The 26,746-nt window shown below is 37.0% G+C and overlaps 1 protein-coding gene and 1 non-coding gene across 4 annotated transcripts in view; both read right to left on the bottom strand.

The window, feature by feature from the left end:
• The window catches only part of ADAMTS6 (ADAM metallopeptidase with thrombospondin type 1 motif 6), a 292,419-nt gene extending 268,005 nt beyond the window's left edge, over nucleotides 1-24,414 (bottom strand). For 2 of the 3 annotated variants that reach the window (XM_055332438.1, XM_055332440.1), the window contains exons 1-4: nucleotides 24,111-24,414; nucleotides 16,161-16,536; nucleotides 13,618-13,982; nucleotides 3,288-3,456 (exon numbers count right to left, since the gene is read on the bottom strand). In XM_055332438.1, coding sequence (XP_055188413.1) covers nucleotides 3,288-3,456; nucleotides 13,618-13,982; nucleotides 16,161-16,257 — 631 coding nt within the window. In that variant the 5' untranslated portion in view covers nucleotides 16,258-16,536; nucleotides 24,111-24,414. Of the gene's footprint in view, nucleotides 1-3,287; nucleotides 3,457-13,617; nucleotides 13,983-16,160; nucleotides 16,537-23,469; nucleotides 23,877-24,110 lie in introns of those variants that run through there. The other variant, XM_055332439.1, reaches the window with a different exon arrangement.
• LOC129514330 (small Cajal body-specific RNA 21) lies at nucleotides 10,105-10,247 on the bottom strand. The gene has a single exon (XR_008665401.1). It is a non-coding gene; the product is annotated as a small Cajal body-specific RNA 21 (non-coding RNA).
• Nucleotides 24,415-26,746: the final 2,332 nt, after the last annotated feature.

Genomic DNA, 26,746 nt, shown 5'->3' with positions numbered 1-26,746 from the left:
GACATTTCCCAAACTTATTAAACACAAAATACTTTTCTAGTGATATTCCTATGGAACCTAGGGAACTACTGTTGATTTTCCACTGTTGGGCAGCCAGTGAAGCATTTGAAGGTGTATAATACAGCCAAATGTAGGAGACAGCCCACTTAAGACAGAAAAATAAACCTGAAGACAGGAAGACTCCAGTTAGAAAGTCATTACAGTGGTGCAGGCAAGAGATAACAAGGTCTGAACTAAATGGACTGGTGTTAAAAGTAACAGAAATGGCTAGTGAATGGATTAAAGGTGAGGAAATAATCACAGGAATCCACTCAAGATTTTTCAGCCATTCAAAAATGTCTCACTGATCTGCCTTATTTTTTGCTAATGGCACAGTAATCCAACAGACTTTGTAGAAGAACATCTTCCCCAACAAGAACAGAATTTTATATTGGCAGTAAGAGTAGATTTGCTGAACTATTTGATTCATGCCTCAGCCTTTGCAAAAGAACAATCTGCCTCAGTAAGACCAGTGAATAATGAGATAGGTACTTCAAAAGAGGATAATTTGAATATCTAAGGGTTAAGAGATATCTTTCAGAATACAGTGCAATCTTTAAGTATTTTTGGAAAAAGTGAGCTTTACAAGCAAAGAGTGAAGGATGTCATGTTATGATAAAAATGTCATGTTTATCATATGATAAAAATGATTTTATATTAGCAAAATTGATATTGCAATAAACAACTAAATATTTATTTATTTATTTTTAAACAACTAAATATTTAAAACCTACTTTTTCAAGAATATATATATATATATAAGTTGTACTTACAAAGTTTGCTAAACATAAGATAAACTAAACTATTTCCCATAATGTTTAGTTTCATTACTCAATGCAAAAACCCATCAAAATTTTTCATTGTTTCCTATGAAATTTTATTTCATGTCTTAAGCCAATTCACTTTAAGTGTTTTTTTTTCTAGTACCAATTACTCTTCATCAACAAGGACATCCCAGAGATTACTCAAGGGAGTATGTAGAATAAGAAGTCAGTTGAAGAAAGAACTCCAAAGAACACTTATACTTGAAGCAGAAGAAAAGGATATAATCAAAACAGTGTTGCATTCATAATTTATAAAATAACCCGTCCTATTTTTTACACATCTACTTTGAACCCATCCCATTTTTTTTCCTAAAATTACTTGTAGGGGGGGATCCCTGGATGGCTCAGCGGTTTAGTGTCTGCCTTCGGCCCAGGACGTGGTCCAGGCGACCTGGGATCGAGTCCCACATCGGGCTCCCTGCATGGAGCCTACTTCTCCCTCTGCCTATGTCTCTCTCTGCCTGTCTCTCTGCGTCTGTCATGAATAAATAAATAAAACCTTTAAAAAAATAAAATAAAATAAAAATAAAAAATAAAACTACTTGTTGGTGAACTTTTTTTTTCTATTAAGCTGAAATGTGCTGAAATACTGAAATAAAGTTCCCCTGGCTCCAACTATGAGAATTATACAGAACAAATCTAATATTTAAAATTTTTTTAAGATTTTATTTTATTTATTATGTTTTTTTTTTTTTTTTTTTTTTTGGAGAGAAAGCAGGGGAGGGGCAAAGGGAGAAGGAGAGAGAGAACTTAAGCAGACTCCCCACTGAGTGCCTAGTCCAAATGGGGGACTCTATATCACAACCCTGAGACCACAACCTGAGTCAAAATCAAGAAGCAGATGCTTAACCAACTGAACCACTCAGGTGTCCCTTTAAAGATTTTATTTTTGAGTAATCTCTACATCAAATGTGGGGCTCAAATCCACAATCCCAAGATCAAGAGTTGCACGCTCTGCTGATTGAGCCAGCCAGGTGCCCCTAATCTTTTTGTTTGTTTTTAAAATAGCTCTTTAAATACCAGAAACAGACATCTCAATAATAATGATAGCTACAGTTTGACTAAGCAACTAATGTGTGTTGAGAAAAGTACTCAAAGAGGTCGGTTCATTTGTCCAAAGATACAGAAAAGGCCATATTCTTTCTACTATGCCAAGCTATATCCTCTATTCGGTAAGTTTTCTCATCTTTACAATAAATAATCTCCTAACCCCTTCCCTCTAGTCTTGCTCTCCTCTCAGTCTCCATAGGGCTGCCAGAGTAATACTTCTAACACCCAGATCTGATCAGGTGATTCCTGCTTAAAGCCTTTCAATGGGTTCCCAGCACACTTAGGATAATCAAACTCCTTAACGTGATTTACAAATCCTTTGTGTCTTGGCCTTCCTTGTCACTTCATTTTCATCTCTGTCACTCCTCACCTACCATGAAATCCACCCCATCCCTCCAGCCCACATTCTAACATCTCGTTATAGGAACTGGCAATGACTGCAATGTGACAATCTCTCTTTTGGTTCAGAATTTTTATAAATGCTGTTTCCTCTATATAGAACACTCTACCAACTGTTCCCTCTACTTCTGCACAGCTCCCTTCTCTTTCTCCCTCAGGCCTCAACTTAGAAGTCACTCTTCCATGAAGCCTTCTTTGACTGCTAATGTCTAGGTTTCCTGTCCCTGTTATGTATTTCTATAGTGCCCGACTATCACTGTCTTTGAATACTACCTTAAGATTACTGAAATCTTATTTAAGTGTCTGAAGTTTTTCCATTAGCATAAAAATATCAGGCTAACCAAACAGCATAAAGTACTACGCAACACTTGTGCATGAAAATTATAATATGGAACACTTGTGTTTGAAAATTATAACTATTACCTGGATAAAATAGGGTGGGTTTTCCCCCTTTTCAAAGAAAAAATAATTTTACATAGACTTATATTTTAAGGACTTCTCAAAGAACTTCCAAAATTGACTTAAAACTATTGATAAGTGATATCTTTTTTTTTCTACTGAAAAGGTAGGTAGTTTTTTTTTTAAATTGAAGTATAATTAACATATATCATTTTCATATGTACAACATAATGATTCAAAAATTCTATACATTATCCAGTGTTCATCAAGACAAGTGTGCTCTTAATCCCCTTTACCTATTTTACCCAGCCCCACACCTACCTCCCCTCTGGCAACTACCAGTTTGTTCCCTGTATTTAAAAGCCTGGTCTTTTGTTCATGTCTTTTTTTCCCTATATGGTTTTTAAATTCCAAATATGAGTGAAATCATAAGGCACTGGATAAGAGACACTCTGGGTATTATCATTCTAATTACTCAAATTCCTAATGATGTTTATTATTAACCTTTCCATAGGTGTCAGAAGAAAGAGAATGGCAACATAATATAAACTTTGTAAAAGCCACACACTCACTCACCTGAAACCCCACAATAAGAGTGATCGTACAGATGCCGTTGCTGGAGGGTAGACTTTTTGTAAATAACATGAGGATGGCCATTTTCATAACTAAAATGTTTGGAATCCTCTGTGGTATTCTTTAATGGTTCAATAAAATATTCTTCATCTTCTGTAGCAATAACACCATGCTAAAAGAAGAAGAAACAAAGAATTTACCAAGAAGAATAATTTTAAATATCAATTATCATTACTGAGAATCAAGACCAAGTTGATACCTCACCAAAAAGAGCTTAAAACATATGTTAATAGAAATTTAGTGGATTATCTGTACTCAACAAAACATTATATAAATTTACCTCTACTTTTAAAAAGGATGTTTAAATCCTTCTACATGCCATACATGCCTTATACTAAGCATGACACATACATTATTTCCCCCGATCTTCCCCCAAACTCTCTGAGGTAGCAGAGACCTCCATGTGTTCACTAAGACTTTTTTCCTTTCCAAATTGTGCACACAGCTTAACTTCATCCTCTGTGTTTAGGCATAGCTCTGTAATTAAGTTTTGGCCAATAGGAAATGAGCAGAATACTATATACCACTTTTAAGCTCAACCCCTTGAAAACCTTCTCCAGGAAAATTCTCTACTCTCTCAGAAAAACTACCGAGGGGAGGCAGAAGCTGAAAAAGAAGTAATCTGGAACCCTGAGTGACTTTATATTGCTGTCCAGCATAGACACCAACAAAAAGGAGAAATAAATTTCTACTGTGATAAACAATTGACATAAGGTTTATTACTATTACCTTAATTGATAGACATCCTATGTACCTCTATTCTGCAGTTGAAGTAACAGGCCCAGAGGTTAAAAACTTCCCCAACATTATGTAGAGATAAATGAAAGAGCTGCAATTCACACAAAGCTCTGCTCTTATTCATATGATATATTCTTTACACTTATTTACCTAGCCAAGTGTTACTCAGCTCAAACACAGTTCCTTTTTAAAGTTTTCTTTAGCCCAAATGGAGTAGCTTCGCCCTCCTCTGATATCCAAAAGAGCTTATTACTGGTACCATTTATTTTTAATTAATTTCACACTTCTTTGCTACACCTCAAGCCTGGAAGCTATATTTTCATTTGGTTTAACTTTTCAACTGCATGTTTTATCTTCCCAACTATATACTATTAGCTTTTTTAAGGCAAAAGGTTATGTCTCATAAATCTTTGTATCAGTTATAACCATAGAAAGTGTCTCATATGTAGTATGAATACCAAATAAAAGTTGGTTGATTAAAAGAAATAAGACAGTAAAAGTTATCTGCCTTAGAAATAAGAACTTCCATACTGGTCTATTAGTGTTTTCTTAAGTAACACACATGTGAGGACTGCTCTTAATCCAACTAATTTATCCCGTAACACTGGATAAAACACAAACTCTCTGAGTGTATTTCCTCAGCTGGAAAAATGAAAGGGTTGGTGTAAATTAGTGGTTTTAAAACAGCACTCTGGGGAGCCCTAAGGGTTCCAAGGAGGTGCCCTTAGGGGATTGCCCCAGACAACAAAGGGAGACCTATAAGGCTTAGATTCCTGGACTCAACAATCAGCTGTGCTTTTATTAATCTGTATAGTATATTTCCACATAACATTTCATTTGAGAAAAGGGTTTTCCTGATTTAAAAAGAAAAAAGCTGAAAATCTCTGGCCCGGATAACCTCTAAGGTCCGTTTGAATCTAAATCTCTATGATTCTGTTTGGGGAAATTCATGTTAAGTACCACATGCTTGGAAAGAAAGATAGATGAAGTTGGCAGGCACTTATGTGAAATGAGCAGCTAAAGAATGCAAAAAACAAACAAACAAACAAACAAACAAAAAGCATGATTTAGTCACTTTGCATTATTTTCACCATTATCTGCTTTATTTTAAGGATATTAGTCCCTAAACTAAAGGCAAATACTCACAGGAATAACATAATATACCATTATCAAAACCTAATACCTGAGCATGAATTACCCTATCAGGAAGATTAACAATATGATAGCAAACTGAGCGTGGTCCAGCAGAAAAGAGGGCATGCATAAGAAGTTTTGATAAGAGGGAACTGGAAGAAGTGGGGTCAGGAGTACTGCCCAGAAAGGGTAGAGGACTAAAGTCATATGAAGCTGAACTGTGGGCAGAAGGATGTTGAAAGGTCCCAGACAAGAAGTTCAGGTTGCTGAGAAAAACAGAGTCAGTAGCCTGGTAAATAAACAAAAATCTCTAATTCCAAGTATGGAAGGACTCGGGGGGAAAAAAATCCAGAGACTTTATGTGTTCAGTACTCTGTAAGATGTTTATACACAGTATCTCATTTAATCTTAATAGCTCTCTGAAGTAACTACTACTATCAGCTCCACTTTGCAGATGAGAAACACAGACTGAGCCAAGTAACCAACTCGTTGTTCCATCGACTTTGGAGCTTGGGTTATTAGCACTATATTTTAAGCCCCTTACCTTTTGAGGATTGTTTCTGACTTTACTTATTCTTTCACCAAGAATGTTCTGAGTGCCTATCACACAGCAAGTACTGTTCTAGGTGATAGAGATACAGTAGTGAGAAAACCAAACTTCTAGCTCTAGGATGGAGCTTATATTCTAGTGGAAGGAGCTAGATAAAAGAGACTCATTCTTTAGATAAATGATAACCAGGTAGTGTCCAATGTTAAGGGAAAAAAAAAGGCAGTGCAAGAGGACAGAGAACAATCAGAAGTGAGAGAATTATATAAACTGCTAAGGATGGTCAGGGACATCCTCTCTAGCAAAGTGGTATTTGTACAGAAACCTGAACAAAGTGAAGGAGTAAGTCAAACAGATTATCTTGGAAAAGAGCAGATTAGATAGTGGGAATGGCAACAAAGGCAATGGGGTATGAGCACACACACAGTATTTGAGAAACAGCAGGGAGCTTCTGGAGCTAGAGGGAAGAAAGGGGGAAATGACTACGAAATTGTTAGAAAGATGCTAGAGGCCAGTTAAGTGGATGTCCTAGAAATGTGCACATGCTAGCAAGAGCTCTGATTTCACTTCCTTCAGCATCCCCACACATCTCTACATGGTCTGCCTCAGGCCATCAGAATGAACATCATCACACTCCTTCTCCCTGACATGCCATTCCCTACAAGAAGCCTAAGATCCCATTCCCCAGATTCTATTCCCCATATGGTTGTACATATCATGTTTTCTTATCCCATCTCCTACTTCTCCCCTCTTGCCATTTAAAACACTTCCATTGTCCCTTCTCAAACTCATGCTCAGCCTCATTTGCGAATGTTCACTTCCTCTTACTCAAATACCTGAGTCTCTCTAAATGACACTCTTTCTTCCATGCAACCCTCTGGAATCGTAGATCCTCTGCTTTCTCTCTGATATGCCTCCTATTGGACCAGGAGGTAGGGTAAATGTCCTTGTGATTCACTACCATTTCTGAACAACTCTCACTCACTCCCTCCTCTAAAACAAAACAAAACAAAACAAAACACAAAAGCTCTGCCATTATGCCATCACTGGCTCCCTTTGCTATTGCAGTTACCTACTGATCCACAGGCACTTTCCTTATTCTTTGAAGACTTTAGCTTCTGGATCACTGTCACCCTCTGCAATACTATTTCTGAAATAATTGTTGATTTCAATATCTTAAGTCACCGGTTCTTAAAATCTGTGTGTGCCTTGGATCCCTTTAGAAATCTAGTGGGGATGGGGACACTTGGGTTGCTCAGTGGTTGAGCATCTGCCTTTGACACAGGGCGTGATCCCGGAGTCCAGGATCGAGTCCCATGTCAGGCTCCCTGCATGGAGCCTGCTTCTCCCTCTGCCTATGTCTCTGCCTCAATCTCTCTCTCTCTCTCTCATGAATAAATAAATAAATAAATCTTTAAAAATATATAGATTTTAAAAAAGAAATCTAGTGGGGATGAAGCCAGGGGATTACTTCTCAGAATAATTATTTTAAGTACAGAAAAATATATAGGATTATAAAGAAAACCAGTTGTAGTGAAATGCCATTATCGAAGTATTTTTTAAAGGTAATATAAGGAATGCAGATAGATGGCTTTTTCTAATATTTTAAATAAGAAGATTGGCTGTGGATCTAATAATTATCACAATTTCATAATAGTGATTAACATAAATAATATTTTGAAGAACCTGCAGGACTGTAACATAATACAAAAATATCTATAATTTCTATTGGGGTCAGTTATTACTGTATTGGTTTGTCTATATTCATAATTGAAGGAAATATTAAATTTCGGTTAAGAATTAGTAAATATTGGGAAGCCTGGGTGGCTCAGCAGGCTGGACATCTCCTTCAGCTCAGGTCATGATCACAGGATCCTAGGATCAGGCCCGCTCCTTCTCCTTTAGCCCCTCCCCCTGCTCTGGTGCTCTCACTCTTTTTCTCCCTTTCTCTCTGTCTCAAATAAATGAAATCTTAGGGATCCCTGGGTGGCGCAGCGGTTTGGCGCCTGCCTTTGGCCCAGGGCGCGATCCTGGAGACCCGGGATCGAGTCCCACGTCAGGCTCCCGGTGCATGGAGCCTGCTTCTCTCTCTGCCTCTCTCTCTCTCTCTCTCTATCATAAATAAATAATAATAAAAAATTAAAAGAATAAAAAAGCTATGTCTATATAAAAAAAATAAATAAATAAATAAATGAAATCTTAAAAAAAAAAAGTAATTAGTAAAGATAAAGATGTCATTTTCCCCCCTTCCAGTTGACAAACCCTCTGAATTCCATTCATGGACTGTTGATGTAGGACTAGTTAAGGCTAAGGACTACTGACATACATGGGTTCTTCAGCCCCTGCCCTCTCAATCCTTGGACCTGCTCTCCATCAAGTATCTCATCGTTCACTTTATCTTAGGCATTCATACCCATGGTCAAACCCTAGAGTTCAGTATTTTCAATACTTACAACCCTGCCAAAATCTCAGTTTCAAGTATCCCAACCTTTTATCCTTCCATGACCGTTCCTCTAGTATCCCAGCTCCAGAAATAGTTCTTTTATACCCACCAAGACCCAGTGATTCTACTACCTCTTCATTATCCTCTACTCACTTCACGGCTTTACTCTTACTTCCCTCCTAATGCATCTTCAGTTCCACCTTCAATTCCCTTGCCCTTTTCTCCCTTCACAGAATTTATTGGTCTAAACCAAAACTCTGATCAAGTCAGTTTTGCTCCTCTGAACTTGCAACCTTGCAGCTTCATTTAGCCAGAGAAAAATACATTGCGATGCTGACTAGTCTCACTTTAAACGTATGACCATGATCTCAACAGTGCCCTGAATGTTTCACAGCAATTATACTATGTTTCTCTAATACATTCAGTATCCTGCTCTTTTGCATAAATATTCCATTCTTTCTTGTCTCCTCTTAATCCCCTAATAACTCATCTTGCCATCTTCCATTCCAATAAACATCGTACAACCTCCTGCAAACTCCTACAACACAAATATCTGCCTACCTGCATCTCATGTCCATATAATCTATTTTACCTCCTTCTTCTTATGGATGAACTGGAGAAGTTTTCCTTCTCTATATATGATCATTCCCATCTTTAGCAAACAAAACAAAACCTCCTCTGACCCCACTCTGCCTGTAGCAACTGACCATTTACTTTTTCAAAAGTCTTTAAAATAATTAACTACGTACTCTTTTCTCCCATTCCTTTTCAAACCCACTTCAATCAGGTTTTTGCCTATTTTCTATATGCCACCATGACTTCAGCACTGTTTTTGTCAAGGTCACCAAACAACCTCCTCATTGATAAATCCAATGGTCAGTTCTCAGTGCTCTTTTTTTTTTTTATTCAGCAGCATTTTTCTCTTGAAATAAATACTTCTTCCTCTTAGCTTCTAGGATCTTCACCTGGTTTTCCTTCAACTTTCTTTCCCTACTATTCTTTGCTGTCTCCTCCACATCTTTTTGACTTCCCTAACCTCCTGGAGTGCCCAAAGGCTCAGTTCCTTAAATCTCTCTCTCTCTTTTTTTAAACCTCTTCTTTATCCTATCTCTATTCCCCCACACTGAGCAATTCCATATAATCTCCTGGCTTTAAATGTCATCTATATATTGATGACTTCCAAATTTATAATTCCTTAATTCATCTCTCTCTCCTGAATTTCAGGCTTGCATACCCAGTATCTTATACAACAGTCAAATTTAATATGCCCAACTGAACCTAAGATACATACCTCCCCACAAATGGTCCTCCTCCAGCTTTCCATCGCAGTTAATACCTAAATCTTTTTCATCTCAACTCATGGCTGCTTTCTTCTTCTAGTTGCTCAGGCCTCAAGCTTGGAGTCATCATTTATTTAATCCTGCATCCTCTAAAATCTACCATCCGGCCCCCAGTTCTCTAATCTCATCTTCCATCACACTTCCTCTCTTTCACTGAGTTCCAGCCAGGGCAGTCTTTTTGCTATCCCCCAAACACTCTTAGATCACATCTTTATGGGATGCCTGGGTGGGTGGCTCAGCGGTTGAGCATCTGCCTTTGATCCTGTGGTCCTAGGATGGAGTCCCACACATCAAGTCCCACATCGGGCTCCCTGCATGGATCCTGCTTCTCCTCTGCCTGTGTCTCTGCCTCTCTCTGTGTGTCTGTCATGAATAAATAAATAAAATCTTTTAAAAAAAAGATCACATCTTTGTACTTGAAGATTTCCACATGGAAATCCTATCCTTCAGATGCAAGCTTCCCTTCCTCATTTTCCTTATGTCTTTACTCAATATTTTTTCCACCTTAGAACTTATAATTATCCAAGATACTGTGATATTTATTTTTCTTTTTTTTTTTAATGTGAGGCCAAGACAGTCCTGGGGGCAAGGCTCCCATCTCAAGAACCTCTCCCATGGCAGGGGGAAGCAGACCTCTATGCTCTAGGCTGGGCTGAGGGGAGGTGGGACACGCTGAGCCCACACCCCAGGAAACCAAGCCAGTGATTTTTATTTATTTGTGTACCCCCTTCGTGAGAATGCAAGCTTTATGATGACAGGGATTTCACTTTTGTTGACTATTGTACTCCTAGCACCTATATCGGTGCCTATTCTATATATAATAGGTACTTATAAGTATTTGGTGACTGGATGAATGAATAAGGGAAAATGTAAAAGGCAACTGTGGAAATAACTGTGGACATAAGAAATAAGAACAAAATGTAAAGAAAGGAACAATCAAAAAGGAAAATCTCTTGAAAATTAGAAGTATGACTAATTTTTAAACCAAGAAGGAAAATAAAGCAAAATTGGAGAAATCTCATAGAACTTAGAACAAAAAAAGAAAAAAAGGAAAAAAGAAAGAAAAGAGAAGAATCAATTACAAAAAGGCAGAGAGTGGGGAACAGGAAGAGAAAATTATTAAGGAATTTTTTTTAATTTCTCTAAGCTGAAGGAGTGTCTTTAAATTGAAAGCATCCATTTAAAACCAAGTAAGGATAAGGAAAGAAGATCCACAGCTTATCATATTATTATAAAATTCTTAAAATAGGAAGGATAAAGAGAAGATCATATCATTTTCACTGAGAAAAAATCTTAGGAAAGAAAAAGAACAAGAAGCACACTTCTATCTGCTACCCAAAATGAATCAATGCTAATTTTTTTAAAGATCTTTAAATCTTTCCCTAAGATATAAAATCATACTCATGAATTTGATACCCTGTATCTCCCTTTCCCAATTCCACCAACCACGGTTCTGAAGAAAAATGATTTTTGTTTTTGTTTTTTTTTTAATTTTTTTTGATTTTTATTTATTTACGATAGTCACACAGAGAGAGAGAGGCAGAGACACAGGCAGAGGGAGAAGCAGGCTCCATGCACCGGGAGCCCGACGTGGGACTCGATCCCGGGTCTCCAGGATCGCGCCCTGGGCCAAAGGCAGGCGCCAAACCGCTGCGCCACCCAGGGATCCCCGAAAAATGATTTTTGAAACCAAATGCCACATCCAGCTAAATTATTAACCAAACATGAGGGCAACATAAAGTACTTCAAATAGGTAAGGACTCAGAAATTTTACTTCTCAGACATATTTTCTGAGGTAATTACTTGAAGATGTTCTCCAATAAAAATAGGATGTAAACTCAGAAAGAAGATATAGAACTAGTTTGGAAAAAAGAATCCTTAGATAAGAGATTTACAATTGCTCAAGAAATTAACCAGTAGATTCCAAGAAAAAAAAAACGCTTCCAAAGAGGAATGGAATATATTCCAAGCAATAGATATAAAACAAAAGAAATGGTTAACACTGATCATTTGTTTTTTTAAAAAATTCATTTTTTCTCACAATAAGACAAAATAACAATAATTAGAAACTCCAAAAATACAAAACCTGGATAAGAAAGCCATGGTCCAAATAGAAAGCAAACTAAAATGTGACATTATTTTCAACAACTAACTTCGACACTAATGTTAGGAAGTCTTTTCCTTTGAATGGGGCAAGGATTGTAGTATTGAAATAGGTGAGAAAATATGATTAGAAAACACTAATTATCTTTACATTGAAATTATTTTTATATAAAACAATTAAAAAGAGAATTGGTTAAAAGGGCCTTTGAGGGGCACCTGGCTGGCCCAATTGGTAGAGCATATGACTCGATCTCAGGTCGAGAGTTCAAGCCCCACATTGGGTGTGAAGCCTACTTAAAAACTATCTGGGGAGTGGGGAGGTGAAAAGTGAGGTTTTTTTTTTTTTTTTTCAAAAAAACATGTTTACATATTACATTTGATTAAAATGAAACATATAACAAAATAAGAATGAAGGCAGGAGTTACTAAGTCTGGTGGGCAGAAGTGTAATGTCAGGAACACAGTCTCCTAGTATCTGCTCACAAATTCCTTATTAGTTGCCAAGGAGAAAACAGTAACTTTGGTGGACAAATCTGATGGACCACATCTTAAGTAATCAAAGTTAGTCAACATGGACCATGCAGTTTCAATAGGAAGCAAAGTAAAACAGAAAGGTATTAACAAATAGAGGGAAAGAGAGCAAGAAACAGAGTCTTAATAAAGGATGAAGAATAGATGGGTGACACTCTGCTATCCCCTTACAAGAGTCTCCATTTTCAACCTTATCCTCTCTTTAGACTCATCAAACATCTTTCACAATTTCATGGTCACTTGATGACTCTCAAATTACCTGCTTCCAGAACTAAATTCTTTTCTAAATTTCAGAGCTATATTTCCCAAATGTCACCTAAATATATGTAACTGGGCAGCCCCGGTGGTGCAGCGGTTTGGTGCCGCTTGCAGCCTGGGGTGTGATCCTGGGGACCCGAATCGAGTCCCACATTGGGCTCCCTGCATGGAGCCTGCTTCTCCCTCTGCCTGTGTCTCTGCCTCTTTCTCTCTGTGTCTATGAATAAATAAATAAAATCTTTAAAAAAATAAATAAATAAACATATGTAACCTTATTTCTTTAGTTTCCTCACATTTACTATATCATATTTGTCTTCAAACCAGCATTCCAGTGGCATCCCCTTTCTTACCTAGTCAAATCCATATACCTGTCATTCAAAAGAGAAACCTCAGCCATCTTCAATTACTTCCTCTCCATGTACCCACACCCAGTTCAATCCTATCTCAATTTTTAAACATACTATTAAACACCTATTATGTACTATGTGTCTTTTTAGATACCGGGTAAGAAAAAATTAGTAAGACACAAACCCTCTAAATTTTCTCAGCAAAATGTGGTTTAAATTCATTCTTTGCCGCACATTGCCAGTGCCACAGAACTTGCACAGGCCTTCATTATCTCTTACATGTCCTAACTCACCTTCAAATCCCCATCACTCTCTGCCCTCATGTCTCACAACAGAATTAATTCGGGTTGTTTTTTTTTCCTTTTTTCCCCCTCATCTCATGGTTCATTTCACCATGCTGTTAAAACTATCAATGGTATAATTAGTATTAATGCCAAATGTAGACAGCAGTGCTGATGACTAGGAATAGTATTTTTCTATCATATTTAATAGCAAGTGTCATTTTAACATATGAGAAGATTCAAAACAGATTTATCTTGTATAATTAATTCTTATTCAAACAAAATCTGTTTTATATATAAAGCCTAACAAAGAAACTAGCAATAAATATATTCAATTTATTCTACAAATAATATAGGGTTATGAAAATTGTTCTTTACAAAGTCAATGCAAACATTACCAAAGGACTATCAACAACAAAGGCTGCAAGAATAACAAAAAAATTTAGACTGTTAGCTTCCTTAACCCACCTCTCTATTACTAATGTTAGGAAAGACATTTACATTATGAACTTAATTCCCCATCAGAAACTAAAAATTATAACATCTACTTACCAACCCAATACAGTTGCTTAAAGCCACTTTAGTTGTACTACGTTGATCTTGCAAGTATCCTGTGTAATGACAGTTGTCTAAAAAATCATGTTTCCACTGGGGTCCATCTTTCCCCCAGTATTCTACTGTAAAATGTTTGGACACAAAATCTGTGTTGAGAGTCAAGTTTAGGTGAAAGTGCTTGCCATAGGCTGAAAGTTTAAAAAATAACTTAGATACTGCCTGCTGTGGATCGATAGGGTCCATACTCCGTCTTCTCCTGGAGTGTTTATCATTTTTCACAGTAAAGCTGAGAAAAGCTCCATTTTGATCAACCCTTATTGGAATAGTTAGCTGGTAGTGTTCTAGATAAGTCAGGAATTCCTCTTTGTAATCACAAGGCAGAGAATCCAGAAAAAACACATGGAAGAAAAGAAAATTTAACAGAACAAAGAAGTAGTAGCATAAACAATAATAACTATATCAGCATCATTATATGTGAAGTACGAAACAAAAGAAGTTTAAAATCTAATTAATTAAAAAAATAAAATAAAATCTAATTAATTAAATTCCAATTATTCCTCAAAATTGCATTTAAATTTAAAATTAGTTTGAAAATAATTTTTCTTTTTTTATATTTATTTCTTAATTGAGTCTAAAAGCTAAGTTCTTATAGGAATTATGAATATTTTATATTGAAATAAAAAGCAGTGAAAATTACACATATTTAAAATAGTAGAATTTACCTCAGATAAAATATTTTGAGAAAGTTAGCCAAAAGAGTTAATGTCAAATTTCTACAGCCTTGTAGAAATTTTTTTAAATCATCAGTTGGAATGGAAAATGCAGGAGCCAGTTTGGAAAACAGTCTGGCAGTTGCTCAGAAGGTTGAACAAAGAACTACCATCTGACCCAGCAATTCCACTCCTAGGTATTTACCTGACAGAAATGAAAACACATATCCACACAAAAACTTGCACATGACCGTTCATAGCAGCATTATTCATAGTAGCCAAAATGGAGAAATAACCTGAATGTTCATCAGCTGATGAATGAATAAACATAATGTGGCATATTCACACAATGGAGTTTTATTCCATACAATACTGACACTGGTATGACATGAATGAAACTTCATAATAACTGCCTTCATTATTAAAGTTCACTATCTAACATTCTAAAAGCATTATACTAAGTGAAAGGAATCAGTCCCCAAAGACCACATATTATATGATTCCTTTTGTAGGAAATAATCCAGAATAGGAAAATCTCTAGAGACAGAAGTAAATTAGTTGCTTAGGGCTGGGGTGGAGAGTGGTTTGAAGAGAATTTGGGAGTGACTTTTAATGGTCATGGGATTTCTTTTGGGGTGTTGAAATGTTCTAAAATTGTGGCGATGGTTGCATAATTCTGTGAATATACTATAAACCACTGAATTGTGCACTTTAGGTAAATTATATTGTATGTTTATTGTATCTCAATAAAGCTGTTAGAAAAACATTAGACTAAAAAAAAAGAAAAACATTAGACTGACAAAACATTTAGACGATCATTACACATATTTTCTTCATTTAGGTATACTTAATATTTCCAATCTACCTTCTTAACCGCATCTTCCTTTAGCGAGGTTTACCACTAAGGGAAACCAAATGTCTGTCTATTGCCTCACTGTCTATACATGGAATTCACCCACAAATATAAACTCCCATGAGAGCACAACCAAATAGAAATAAATTAAAAGACAGTGAAATAAATACTAAATAAGAGTACATACTAAATGCTATGGCTTTATTAATATACTTTGAGAGCCACACTATATACATATGGACTTCTAGACATATATATCAATGTATAAAAACCCTAAAAATCTGGTTCATCCACACCAAAAAATTACTGGTTACTATACATTCATGGGAGGGGAGTCAAAAAGTTATTTTAATAAATCTATAAGGGTTAGACATGCCCATGGAAAACAAAATGTCATTTACTCCAGGGCCCTCTGTTAAGACCTTTTTATGATATAATGTTCAATTTTATGGATTCAGATTAGGGAACCCATGGATGAGAGTTTAAAAAGTCCAATTTTCTACCACTCTTACTCTTTTACTCAGATTCTAGTTTTTATATCAGAATTCTTAAGTTTAGAAAGCATTTTTTCACTAAGGATCCATATTAGAAGGATCTTGTACCAGAATATGTCTAGCTTCTTCTTGCTCTTTTATAGCATAAACCTTTGGGTTCCTTTTGAACATGACCTTGCCTGTAACCCTTAGCAACAGATGAGCTTATTAAAGTTTAAGATTCAAAAGACGAGGCCTGGGTATATCAACTTCTAAGAAAGACCAGTCACCTTTAAAATATACTATATGTTAAATAATAGTATAACAAGATAGACTTCTTAGAGCACTTAAGATTTATGAAACTAACACTGAATGATGTAGCAGGTCTCCATTCCTATCACTACATATCCCATAGAAAATGTTCACCCGACTTAAATAGTCAGAATCTTTTCCTGTCAAATTAATAGCAATATTTTTTGTCACTTTCAAAAGCAGGACTCCTACCTTGAGAACTGTATGAAAGCCTGTGGTCACTATGAAATTCCGATGAAGCCATGATGAGGCTCAAAATCCAGGTCAACGTCTTCCACAAAATTTCCATAATTTAGAAAACTGGATGATTTTTTTGGAGGGCTACCTATGTGCTAGAGAGTCAATACCATACCAAAATCGAAGCATAACAATTTTATGTCTTTAAAATTTCTTGCAAATTAATTATTAGATGTTCCACTGTTTAACAGGTACTTTTGTCCAACATCTCGTACTTTCTTCTATATCTGGATTCATTTTCTCAATCCAAAAGGAAATAAAGAATGATGGTAAAATTTTCATTAGCAAAACATTTGGCTGGTTAGTTACTAAAGTATGGCCATTTTTTAACCTAGAGAAACAAAACAAAAAAATTTATGTTAAATGAAAATATCTTGTAGGTACAGAATTGTATTGCTGAATGTTTGCCAAAAGACAAAGACTACAAAGTGATTTAATATAAATTAGACTGTTGTTTTTCTTTATAATCTAAATAAATATTCACAAGACTAAACAATTAGAAACCTAAATGGTAAGTAGGATAATGCCAGTGCTATTTAATAATCAAAGTAGCAATATGAAGTGGAATCACAAAAAAAAATTTTTTTTTTAACTTTGAAGAAAACAATGTATGGGTATGGTGACTAACCTCCTTTCAATAAAATAAAAGTTAGAGGGACTTCACAATCAAAATTCATTTTATGTAAGGGATAAACACCATATGATCCCATTCCTTAACATGCTTTTTAGAACAGTCATATTCAAGATTAATTTGTTTCTTTATGAGGCACTTATCATTTTTTCTTAGAGTAGATCTACAAATATACAGTGACATTTAGCAGCTGTCTGTGAACACTCAGACACCAGCACAAACAAAACTTGTAAAAATTTGAACCATATTTACTGTAACCCCTTGATTTTATCTCTGAGTCTTACATGACTTAAAAAGCAACACATATGAGACAACTTCAACTATCTAGAATGTAACTGAATAGAAAAGAAATTCATTTTTCTGAAAAGAAAAGCATTTTTAAAATTCATTTCAGGTATCACGACAGATTTCCTGTCCTATCTCATGTGATTTCCTCTCGAGTCACAACCTCACACATAGTTCATGAATTTACATTTCATACAGAATGCTAGCATATGTGACTACCCGGTTTCCCAGCACACGGTACACTTTAGAAGAAGAAAATAGCAAAGGTACCAAGAAACTACATCACTAACAGGACAAAAGTGAAAAAAAGGAAAGAAAAACTAAAAATTAGTTGTAGAACCCCAAAGTAACACAGTTTGGGGTAGAGGCAAATGGTCCTTAAGTAGTTTCAAACAATGTCTACTGTGTATGTGACTGTGTTACAGCTCAATATGTGATATTCAAAATACTGCCTGAGTCAGGAATAAAAGATTAAGTCACTTTTAATAAGATAACTTACTACTAATACAGAGAAATACACAATAAGCACTAGAAAGATTTTCATTCCACATTCCTAATGTATGGGATTATATGATAAACATTTACATATTTGTTGGTCAAAAAAATGAGTAAATGAGTAAATAAATAGCGACTAAAGAAAATCATTTTAGGCATATAAAAGGATATTTATAGTTAATTGGAAAATTAATTTATGTGGAATACTTCATTCCTATGATGCTAGAAATATTGGTTAGTGCAACATATAAAACAACCACCATCATTTAAAACTCCTTCCATCCAGGGCACCTGGGTGGCTTAGTGGTTGAGCGTCTGCCTTTGGCTCAGATTATGATTCTGGGGTCCTGGGATCAAGTCCCACACTGGGCTCCCCACAGGGAGTCTGCTTCTCCCTCTGCCTATGTGTCTGCTTCTCCGTGTCTTTCATAGATTAATAAAATCTTAAAAAAAAAAAAAACCCTCCTTCCTTCCAAAAACCAATTCATTAATCAACAAATATGCCTTACTATGTTCTTAAAATGGTGTTATAACAATATGAGGATACAGAAAATATTAACACAATCCTTTCCCTTTGGGAGTTCACGATCTAAGCAACAAAGAAAAAAATTCAAGGCAGACTGACATTTGACATAATAACATTACAAAAAGGCATTGAGGAGATCAGATAAGGGAAAGGACTTCTGAGTCAGAGAAGAATAAGTCAGGAAAAGCTAATTTAAAAAGTGGCAGTTGAGATAGGCCCTGGAAGATGAATACAATTTCACAAGTCAAATTGATGGGGGTAATCTTAGCAAATTAAATAAATAGATACTACAAAGTCTAAATGGCAAGAAAAAAAAAAAAGGAAAGTCATTTTAAGGGGTGCTAATTAACTGGTTAATTGTCTGCCTTTGGCTCAGATTGTGATCCCAGGGTCCCTGGTGCAAGCCCTGCATCAGACTCTTTGTTCAGTGGGGAGTTTGCTTCTCCCTCTCACTCCTGAGCTCTCAATAAAGAAAGAAAGAAAGAAAGAAAGAAAGAAAGAAAGAAAGAAAGAAAGAAAGAAAGAAATAAAATCTTTGGGCACCCTGGGTGGCTCAGCGGTCAGTGGTTTAGCACCACCTTCAGCCCAGGGTGTGGTCCTGAAGACCAGGGATCCAGTCCCACGTCAGGCTCCCTGCATGGAGCCTGCTTCTCCCTCTGCCTATGTCTGTGCCTCTCTCTCTCTCTCTCTCTCAATCTCTCTCTCTCTCTCTGTGTATCTCGTGAATAAATAAAATCTTTTCTTAAAAAATCATTTTAGTAATAATAGTAAGTTTGAGTCCTATGGAGAAGACTCACGGGTCATATCTAGAAAGGTAGTTTATGGTGAGACCAAAAATGAAGAGAACTTTAAATATATGTTACTTCTTTTAGTATTCATAACAAAGTAGATATCATTGCCCCTCTACAGGACTGCCTCTAACATGGCCCCAATGAGCCTGCTCCTAATAGCCACACCTTTGTGTAATCCCCTTCCCTTGAGTAACTGGAGAAATGTTACCAAAAAAAAAAAAAAATGTTGAGAAAAATGTTACCTGGATGATTTGATTATAAAAGATTCTGGCTTTTATCTTACTAGTAGACTCTCTCCCTTGTTAGCTTTGATGAAGCAAGCTGTCATACGGAAGGGCTCACGTGGCAAGCAACTGAGAGCAGCCTCCAGACAACCACTAGCAAGGAACTAAGGCCCTTAATGGCCTGTGAGAAACCGGACCCTGCCCACTACTACATGAAGGAAGCAAATCACTCTCCAGTTGAGCATTCTTTGGTGACCTGAGTCCTTGCCAGCATCTTGGTTGCAGCCTCATGAAAGATACTGAAGCACAGGACAAAGCCAAGCCATGCCCAGCTTCCTGAATCACGCAACTTTGATGTAATGAATGTGAGTTGTTTTAAGCCACCACGTCCATGATGATTTTTTTTTTCAAGAACTGATAACAATACAGCTCCCAATTTATAGATAAGGAAGTTGAGTCTCGTGGCCAGACAGCTGGAAAATAGCCGAGCCAAGAGTCCAGAGGGCTATCTGGGTCTAACGTCTAAATTCTTTCTACCATATCATACTTCCAATTTAAGGCACTCTAACTTAAATATTTAATAGCAGTCCCCTATAACCACTGTCAAATAATACATCCATAATAAAGGGTATAAAATAATTAATGTGGGGTGCCTGGGTGGCTCAGTGGTTGAGCATCTGCCTTTGACTCAAGTCGTGATCCCCGGGTCCGGAATCGAGTCCCACATAGGGCTCCCTTTAGGGAGCCTGCTTCTCCCTCTGCCTTTGTCTTTGCCTCTCTCTGTGTTTCTCAGGAATAAATAAGTAAAATATTTTTTAAAAATAAAATTAAAAAAATAATTAACGTGCATAGTTTAAGCAACTTTATATGGAGCAATTGTTTCATCTCAAAACTATTTCTGCAATGATTTAGGAAGAAGTTGCTTACTCAGGCAAAAATCTATAAAGAGATGAAGTCACACCATTAGTCAATAACAGTGAAAAGAATCCAGTTATCTTGATTCCTAGCCTACTTAGTCTCCACACTTACACAGTCTTCCCCATCCTCCCATGAGATATTAAGGTGAAACTGTCACTTCATAAACAAGATTCACTCTTCAGACACTTGACTGTTTTGCAATATAATGTCTGACATTAAATGGTCCTTCATATACCTTAATCCTCCTCTAAAGAAGAACAGATAATGAACACATTTGAGTTCATTTTCTATTAGTGTTGATAGATTTGCATGAAACTTTCATCCTTTTTTCCTATTTTCCTGGGCTCTGAAACTAATGACAAACTTAAAGGTGTCTGGGTTTAAGGAACAAGTATTTTCCCCTTAAGAAATGTCCTGCTCTTCAGTTTTGTAACCTCCATTCTTACAATTATTACCACTGTCCAGTAAACGCCCAAGTTAAGTAAGCCAGTAGCATTGAGAGAAAAAGTAATATGTAACTACTTGGCTAGAAGTAGACTAACATTTGATTTAAGGACTTGTAGTAAAAAGTGCATTGGTGCATAATAGAAAGAGCAGGAGCTTTAAAGTTAAACCAAAGCTACAGTCTTGTTTCCACCACTCGCTACAGTATCTGGCACATGGGCACTCAATAAATTTGAGTTTCTCTTTTCTCACACCCTTCCTCACTCCCTACTTTTTTCTCAATCCTCTCGTGCCAGAGAAGGAACTTAAATAGTAAGCAAATGAGTTGGCTCAGCTCAACTAAAACCAACAACTAATATATCAACCTCTCTTAGTTAACCTATACAATAAAAGTAGTTTTTTTGCTATTTACAATGGTTAATCTACTTTCGGACACCTGCTGGAGAGGTTAATCTGGATACTATAAACAAATGTGCATGAACACTGACTTTTTCAAATGTAGTTTCCATAATTCAAACTAACATTAAAATATTACATAATTGTCCATAAATCATAATGTATTAACTCTTAACATTGCATAGGCGAAGTATTATTATGTTGTGGAAAGGACAAAGGCTTTGAGTTCTGGCTTGACTCCAAGTTACTTAACCTCTCTGGAGGTGTTTTCTCATCAATAAAATCAGAATAATACTATCTACCTTACAAAGACTTGTCGAGAGATTAAATTAGATTACAGATGATGTAAAGTGTCAGCACACTTCACTTTAATAACTAAAGAAATATTGGCCCCTTCTCCTCCTTATCTTACTCATCACTTTTCAAAGGCCCTCCTTCAAAAATAGTTCCGTGTTCCTCCTTCCCCCGCAAATGTGTAATAGTTAAATACAATGATAGGAATCAATCAGTAACACTGTATTGTCTTTTAGAGCAAATAATAAAGAATTTAGGTCATGATAACTGGGCTAACAAATATTTTAAATTTGAAAACTTCCATTTTACTTTGATTTCACATATGCTTTTTTTCCTAATACACATGTACCGGCCAGTAAAGTTAAGGGATCATTTACCTGCTTCCTTGGATCAAAGCTACCCTAGTCAAGTGGAAATGAGATCAGACAACTTGCTCCACAGTTACTGCCTCAGTAGTCTCCCTAGTTGAAGGGTACTTACTTTTCTTTTTCCTTTATCATCTTTACTTCCTACTCAAGTGATCTGGTTGTAGCCAAAGTAATAATTTCCTCTCATGAACTCTTATTAGAGAGCTAAAGAACATGTATAATATCCTACTCAACTTCTTTCATTCATCTTAACTCAGGTTGGTTATTTTAAGGCTGATGTGGTCTTCACAGAGGAAGCAACAATACTATGCTCTCTTCACATATTCAACTTTTATATGTGAAAATTAACTTCAAATTTCATTTGCCATTTACTCTCTCGACTAACATTTAGCATCACCTACTATGTGCCAAGGACACACTATTAAGCTATAAGTACAAAGGTTTCCAGATCATTTATAAACTTTGTGAGATCAGTTTCCAAAGGTGTAAACACACTCAAAACTTACCTATCAAGAAGAGCAAATAAGCCAAAAGCAAAAAATGTAAAAAACACCATTCTACAAAAATCAAACCCCAAATTGCATATAGTCCCAAACCATTTTTTCCAGATGGCAACTATAATATAATATATAACTTCTTTTTTTTTTTTGGTATTATAACTTCCTGAGAAGCAGAAGCACCTTTTTTCTTCTGAAGCCATTACAAAATGTTGATAATCTTAACTGTCTTTGGGTAGAACCAAGAGAATTTTCCACCTCTTCTGCCATTTCTTCTTCCCTCAAGAAGGTGCTACTTTCTTAAATATGTTAACTCTCTTTATTTTCTCATAAAAGTCACACACAGGGTAGGATTTGGCATAGAGGTCCATCCTAAACCACTAGTAGCTACTAGTGGTTGCTAAGGAAATGAAGAGGAAGTGGTAAGAGTAGACAAGAGTAGAAATTAATCTTAACACATATTGGCCTAGACATGAAAAGTATTAAAATATTTCAGGTCTTGAGGTTAGAGGTTTTTCCCCTTGAGCATCACAAAAATATTAGTAACACAAGATAGATTTCATTTGCTGCCATTTGTGGCAGATGAATGAATTTGACTTATTTGAAATCAAGTTATTTGCCTCTATATGCTATTCTACAAAAATCAAAAACACCAATGATCACATTTAAGCACGAAATTAATATAAACCAGAACTGTAGTTACTACTTTGGTGAAACACAGGAAAACAATTATTTCCAAAATTAATTTTCCCAATTTCTTTTCTACTACACCAATTTATGTTACATTTCTTTCCCTGTCGTTAATTTAAAAAACTGTCATTCCTATATTTTGGGCTAATCAACAGAAGTTAAAAAAGGAAAGAAAGAAAATAAAATTAGTCTAAGAAATTTGAATATAAAAGAATATGTTAAAAATCACACTTCAGTGTCTTTTTTAAAAGTTCCAAGCAATGGTTCAGTTTCCCCTTTCCTCCTCCATTCTGCACCCCCCCCCGACCCCCCCACCAATCCTACTTCACCCAGACAGAGGGTAACAGTCTGAGCTGCCCTGGTTGAGTTGATCCTAAAGTTAACATTCAGCAGCCCATTTCCAGACAGCAGCGCTAAATCTATTTGGATAAAACGCGTGTGACCCAGACAGTTGGCATTTGGCCCAAACGCGTTGCACCGGCAGCTCAAATAAAAACAAGAGTAAGAAACTCACTCTCTTGTTCCCTCTCAGTGCGCTTTTTCACTCTCTTTGCCTCTAGTACAACAAGGAAAGAAATTACCAAAGACAGGAATTGTAGTACACATTATCAGAAGGCAGCTTTCCAAAACCCCCTCTAGCACTCCAACTGCCCCCCCCCCCCGGTCCCTGAACTTTGATCCCATATACCATATATACAGACATACCCAGATATTCAAGGCTCCGGAGGGTTATGAGTCTAGCACGTCGTCCCAAGTGGCCAAAAGTAAATCAAAAACACACGCTTCCATCTCTTTGATTAGCCTATTAAAAGCTTAACATATCCTAGAGCATCGGGGCTATAGCTAGCACATTAATTCTGCCCTCTGAGCCCAGGCATAAAATATGCACTTGTCTGACTACTTAAGACACTGACATGAAACTATAAAATGCAGGTTTTTCTTTAAGAAAACTAGAAATCAGTTTAAAATACACATCGTTATTGCTTTCTCAATTACTATTTGGTGATTAGTTAAAAGACCACAATAATCATAATCAAGTCATATTTCACAAAACATGTCTATTCGTATCATATAAACATGTATTTTTTGCATCATAAAATACTTGCAAGACCCAGATTTCTCCAACCCCCGACTAGTCTGGAGTTAAAAAGATTTCTATCTGTAAAATGAGTTCAGTCAAGCTCACTCATTGCCATTAAAAACACACACACACGCACACGCACACACATACACACACATACAGAGAGAGAAAAAATTTTCTACGCGTTATTCGGAAGACAAGCAAAGCACAAGTTTTAATTTAAAAAAAAAAACGGTTTCATTGAATATTGTTAAGTCTTCCTTACCGTTTTCATCTTCAAATTCTGATAAAAAGTAAGTTTCAAACAATAGAGATTGCACTGGACGACTCACGTACTCTCTCTCCTCTCTCTCTCTCTCTCTCTTTTTTTCTGCCCCCCTTTGCAAAGCCACAGCAGTCAGTTACTTATTCTGCAGCCAGAATAAAACCCTATAGTCTGGCTAAACCGGGCTTTAGAGAACGGACTTTCCGATTTGGCAATAAAAGAGATGCCATCAACACATCCAGGCTATCATCCTGAGATGCTGCCTTTGCAAACACCCTTTCTCTCTCTCTTTCTCTCAACACCCCCCCTCCAAAAAAAAAAAAAAAAAAAAAAGGAAAGGAAAAAAAGAAAGGAAGGAAGGGAAGGTGAGGGGGGGGGGGAAAGAAGGCTTATTGGGGGTGGAAGTGGTGCCCTCTCTTCCTGGACAGCTTAGTGCCTTTGCTATGCAAATAACATGTGAAGAGCATCAAAAGGTATCAAGAGAAAAGAAGACAAGAGGAGCAGGAAGGGCAGCAAAGTTTTGTTGAAGTAGCCCTAGATCTCACTACCGGCCCCCAGCCAACTTGAATTGCAGCAGGAGAAAATTTTGGCAGCTTTTCCTCGGAGGCAGAGCACACTGACGTCAGTGTGCAGATGTGCCGGGCTGCGTCGGGTGCGCATGTGTCCTGGGTCGTCACGTGGAGGGGGAGGGGAGGGAGAGGTACAATCAGGGTAACCGACTCCCAGCCATTCAGAAGGGCTTAGACAATGTCAACTTTTCCACCCTGTGAATGAGAGAAACTCTGGCCCTTCTCAACTCCATCCCCTACCCCACTCCGCCTCTTTTTTCTTCTTCCTCCTCTTCTTCCTCCTCCTCCTCCTCCTCCTCCTCCTCCTCCTCCTCCTCCTCCTCCTCTTCTTTTTAGAAATTCTAGCCTTGGTTTGTGATTAGTTGTTTCTTGGGGGGAAAAAAGAAAAAGGAAAAAAAAAGGAAGGGGGAGGGAGAGGATGAATGACTTGAGATGAATTCGTGTCACTGTTAAGATGCCCCAGTGTCCTAAGGGTTTTTGTTTTTGAAGTCCACACAACAGAAATATTAAAAGTGGCACATGAAGTGTCTTTGGGGAAACTCAGAGCAAACTGAGGTCGGTGGCGGGTTGCAAGACTCAGTAGCTACATGTGCATAAAACAGCCTGTTTTTTTCACTGTACCTCAACAACGAAAATTGCCACCAACAGGGAGAGTAGACTAAAAGTAAACTAAGACCAGCACATTTTCCATCTGATTACCGACTTCAGGTTATGTGGGGCTTTAAAAGGAGGGAAAAAAAAAAAAAGGTGGGGGAGGCGGGAGCGGGGAAGAGAGAAGCTTGCATTATTTCCAGATGAGGGTGAGACTGGATGGTGTGTTAAAGTGCAACCGGGGAAAGCTGCAAGTGGAGTGTATTTTTTTTTTAAGTCAGTACATTGAATGAAACCTCAATGACTGTCCAAATGAAAATAAATCCAAAGTCAGACATCCCCCCCCCCCAAAAAAAAGGAGGGAAAAAAACACAACAGGAACCCTGCTGTGATCTCAAGATAAACAAAAACCTCAAAACTGGTTCTTCAGGCTTCCCCATCCCACCCCCCCACCCCCCCCCCACCTCCGGACACTCCAGCTGCCAGTCCATACTTTGAAGGATAAAACACCACTACAACGTAGCACTTTCGCTTTCATTTGCAGAAAGTCACTGGCATTTAAAGTGTGGGGGAAATGCCCAAATATGTTTTCCATGTCCTAAGCAAGCAAACAAAGTCTGGCACACAATTCGGAAACAGGAAAAAAAAAAGTGAAAATAGCCCAGGACAAATGTTGCCTTTCAACGGTGTAATCTGCTGCATCATTTATCTGTCTCTATGGTTGAGTGTAGGGAAGGGAGAGGTTTAAGAGTTTCCGAGGCTGGGCTGGGGGTGCAGGGGGCGGTGGTATTGACGCCTAGAAATTCCAGTCGGTAGTTAACGCCAAGTCAATTTCCGATGGCCAGAACCAGAAAGGGGAATTGGACCGGAGGGAAGGGGGTGGGGAGGAGGACCTTTCTTGAATACCGGCTCTTAAGTTTCAAGCTTCTGCTAACATTATTGCTCATTTGACTTTTTTTTTCCCCCTTCCTACACCGGAGGTAGTAGGTGTAATTCTTCTGGTGAATACATGAATAGTTGGCTAAAAGAAGGCATGAATCAGACTGAGAACGTCCAAAAATACAGTTATTTCCATTCTTTTTCTGACGGTTGAAGGGGAAAGCTTTTGTCCATAGTCCTCATCTTGACCTTAATCAGTAGTATTTGGCTCAACGCCATTTAAAATGTTAGAAATACGTCCTGGGGTGGGCATTGACAGTTTTAAGGAAGAAGGATTCATATGGAGAGAGATAGATGATTAGATGACTGAGAGATAGATTATAGATAGATAGATAGATGATAGATAGATTTGCATTAAAATACATGGATGACCAATATCCTAGCAATAATTGCAAACAAAAAAATTAGTAAAAAGAGTGGGCACAGAGCAAAGCTGTTTTTGTGTGAAACCACCCTTTAAATAGTTGTGCATTAATTAAAAAAAAAAAAAAACTGGTATAAGATAGATACAGCCAGCACAGGAAACTAAAGTTAAGG

The sequence above is a fragment of the Nyctereutes procyonoides genome, unplaced genomic scaffold, assembly GCF_905146905.1.
Source record: "Nyctereutes procyonoides isolate TBG_1078 unplaced genomic scaffold, NYPRO_anot_genome, whole genome shotgun sequence".
NCBI classification, from domain to species: Eukaryota; Metazoa; Chordata; class Mammalia; order Carnivora; family Canidae; genus Nyctereutes; species Nyctereutes procyonoides.
This window is presented reverse-complemented; position numbering and strand designations above follow the sequence as displayed.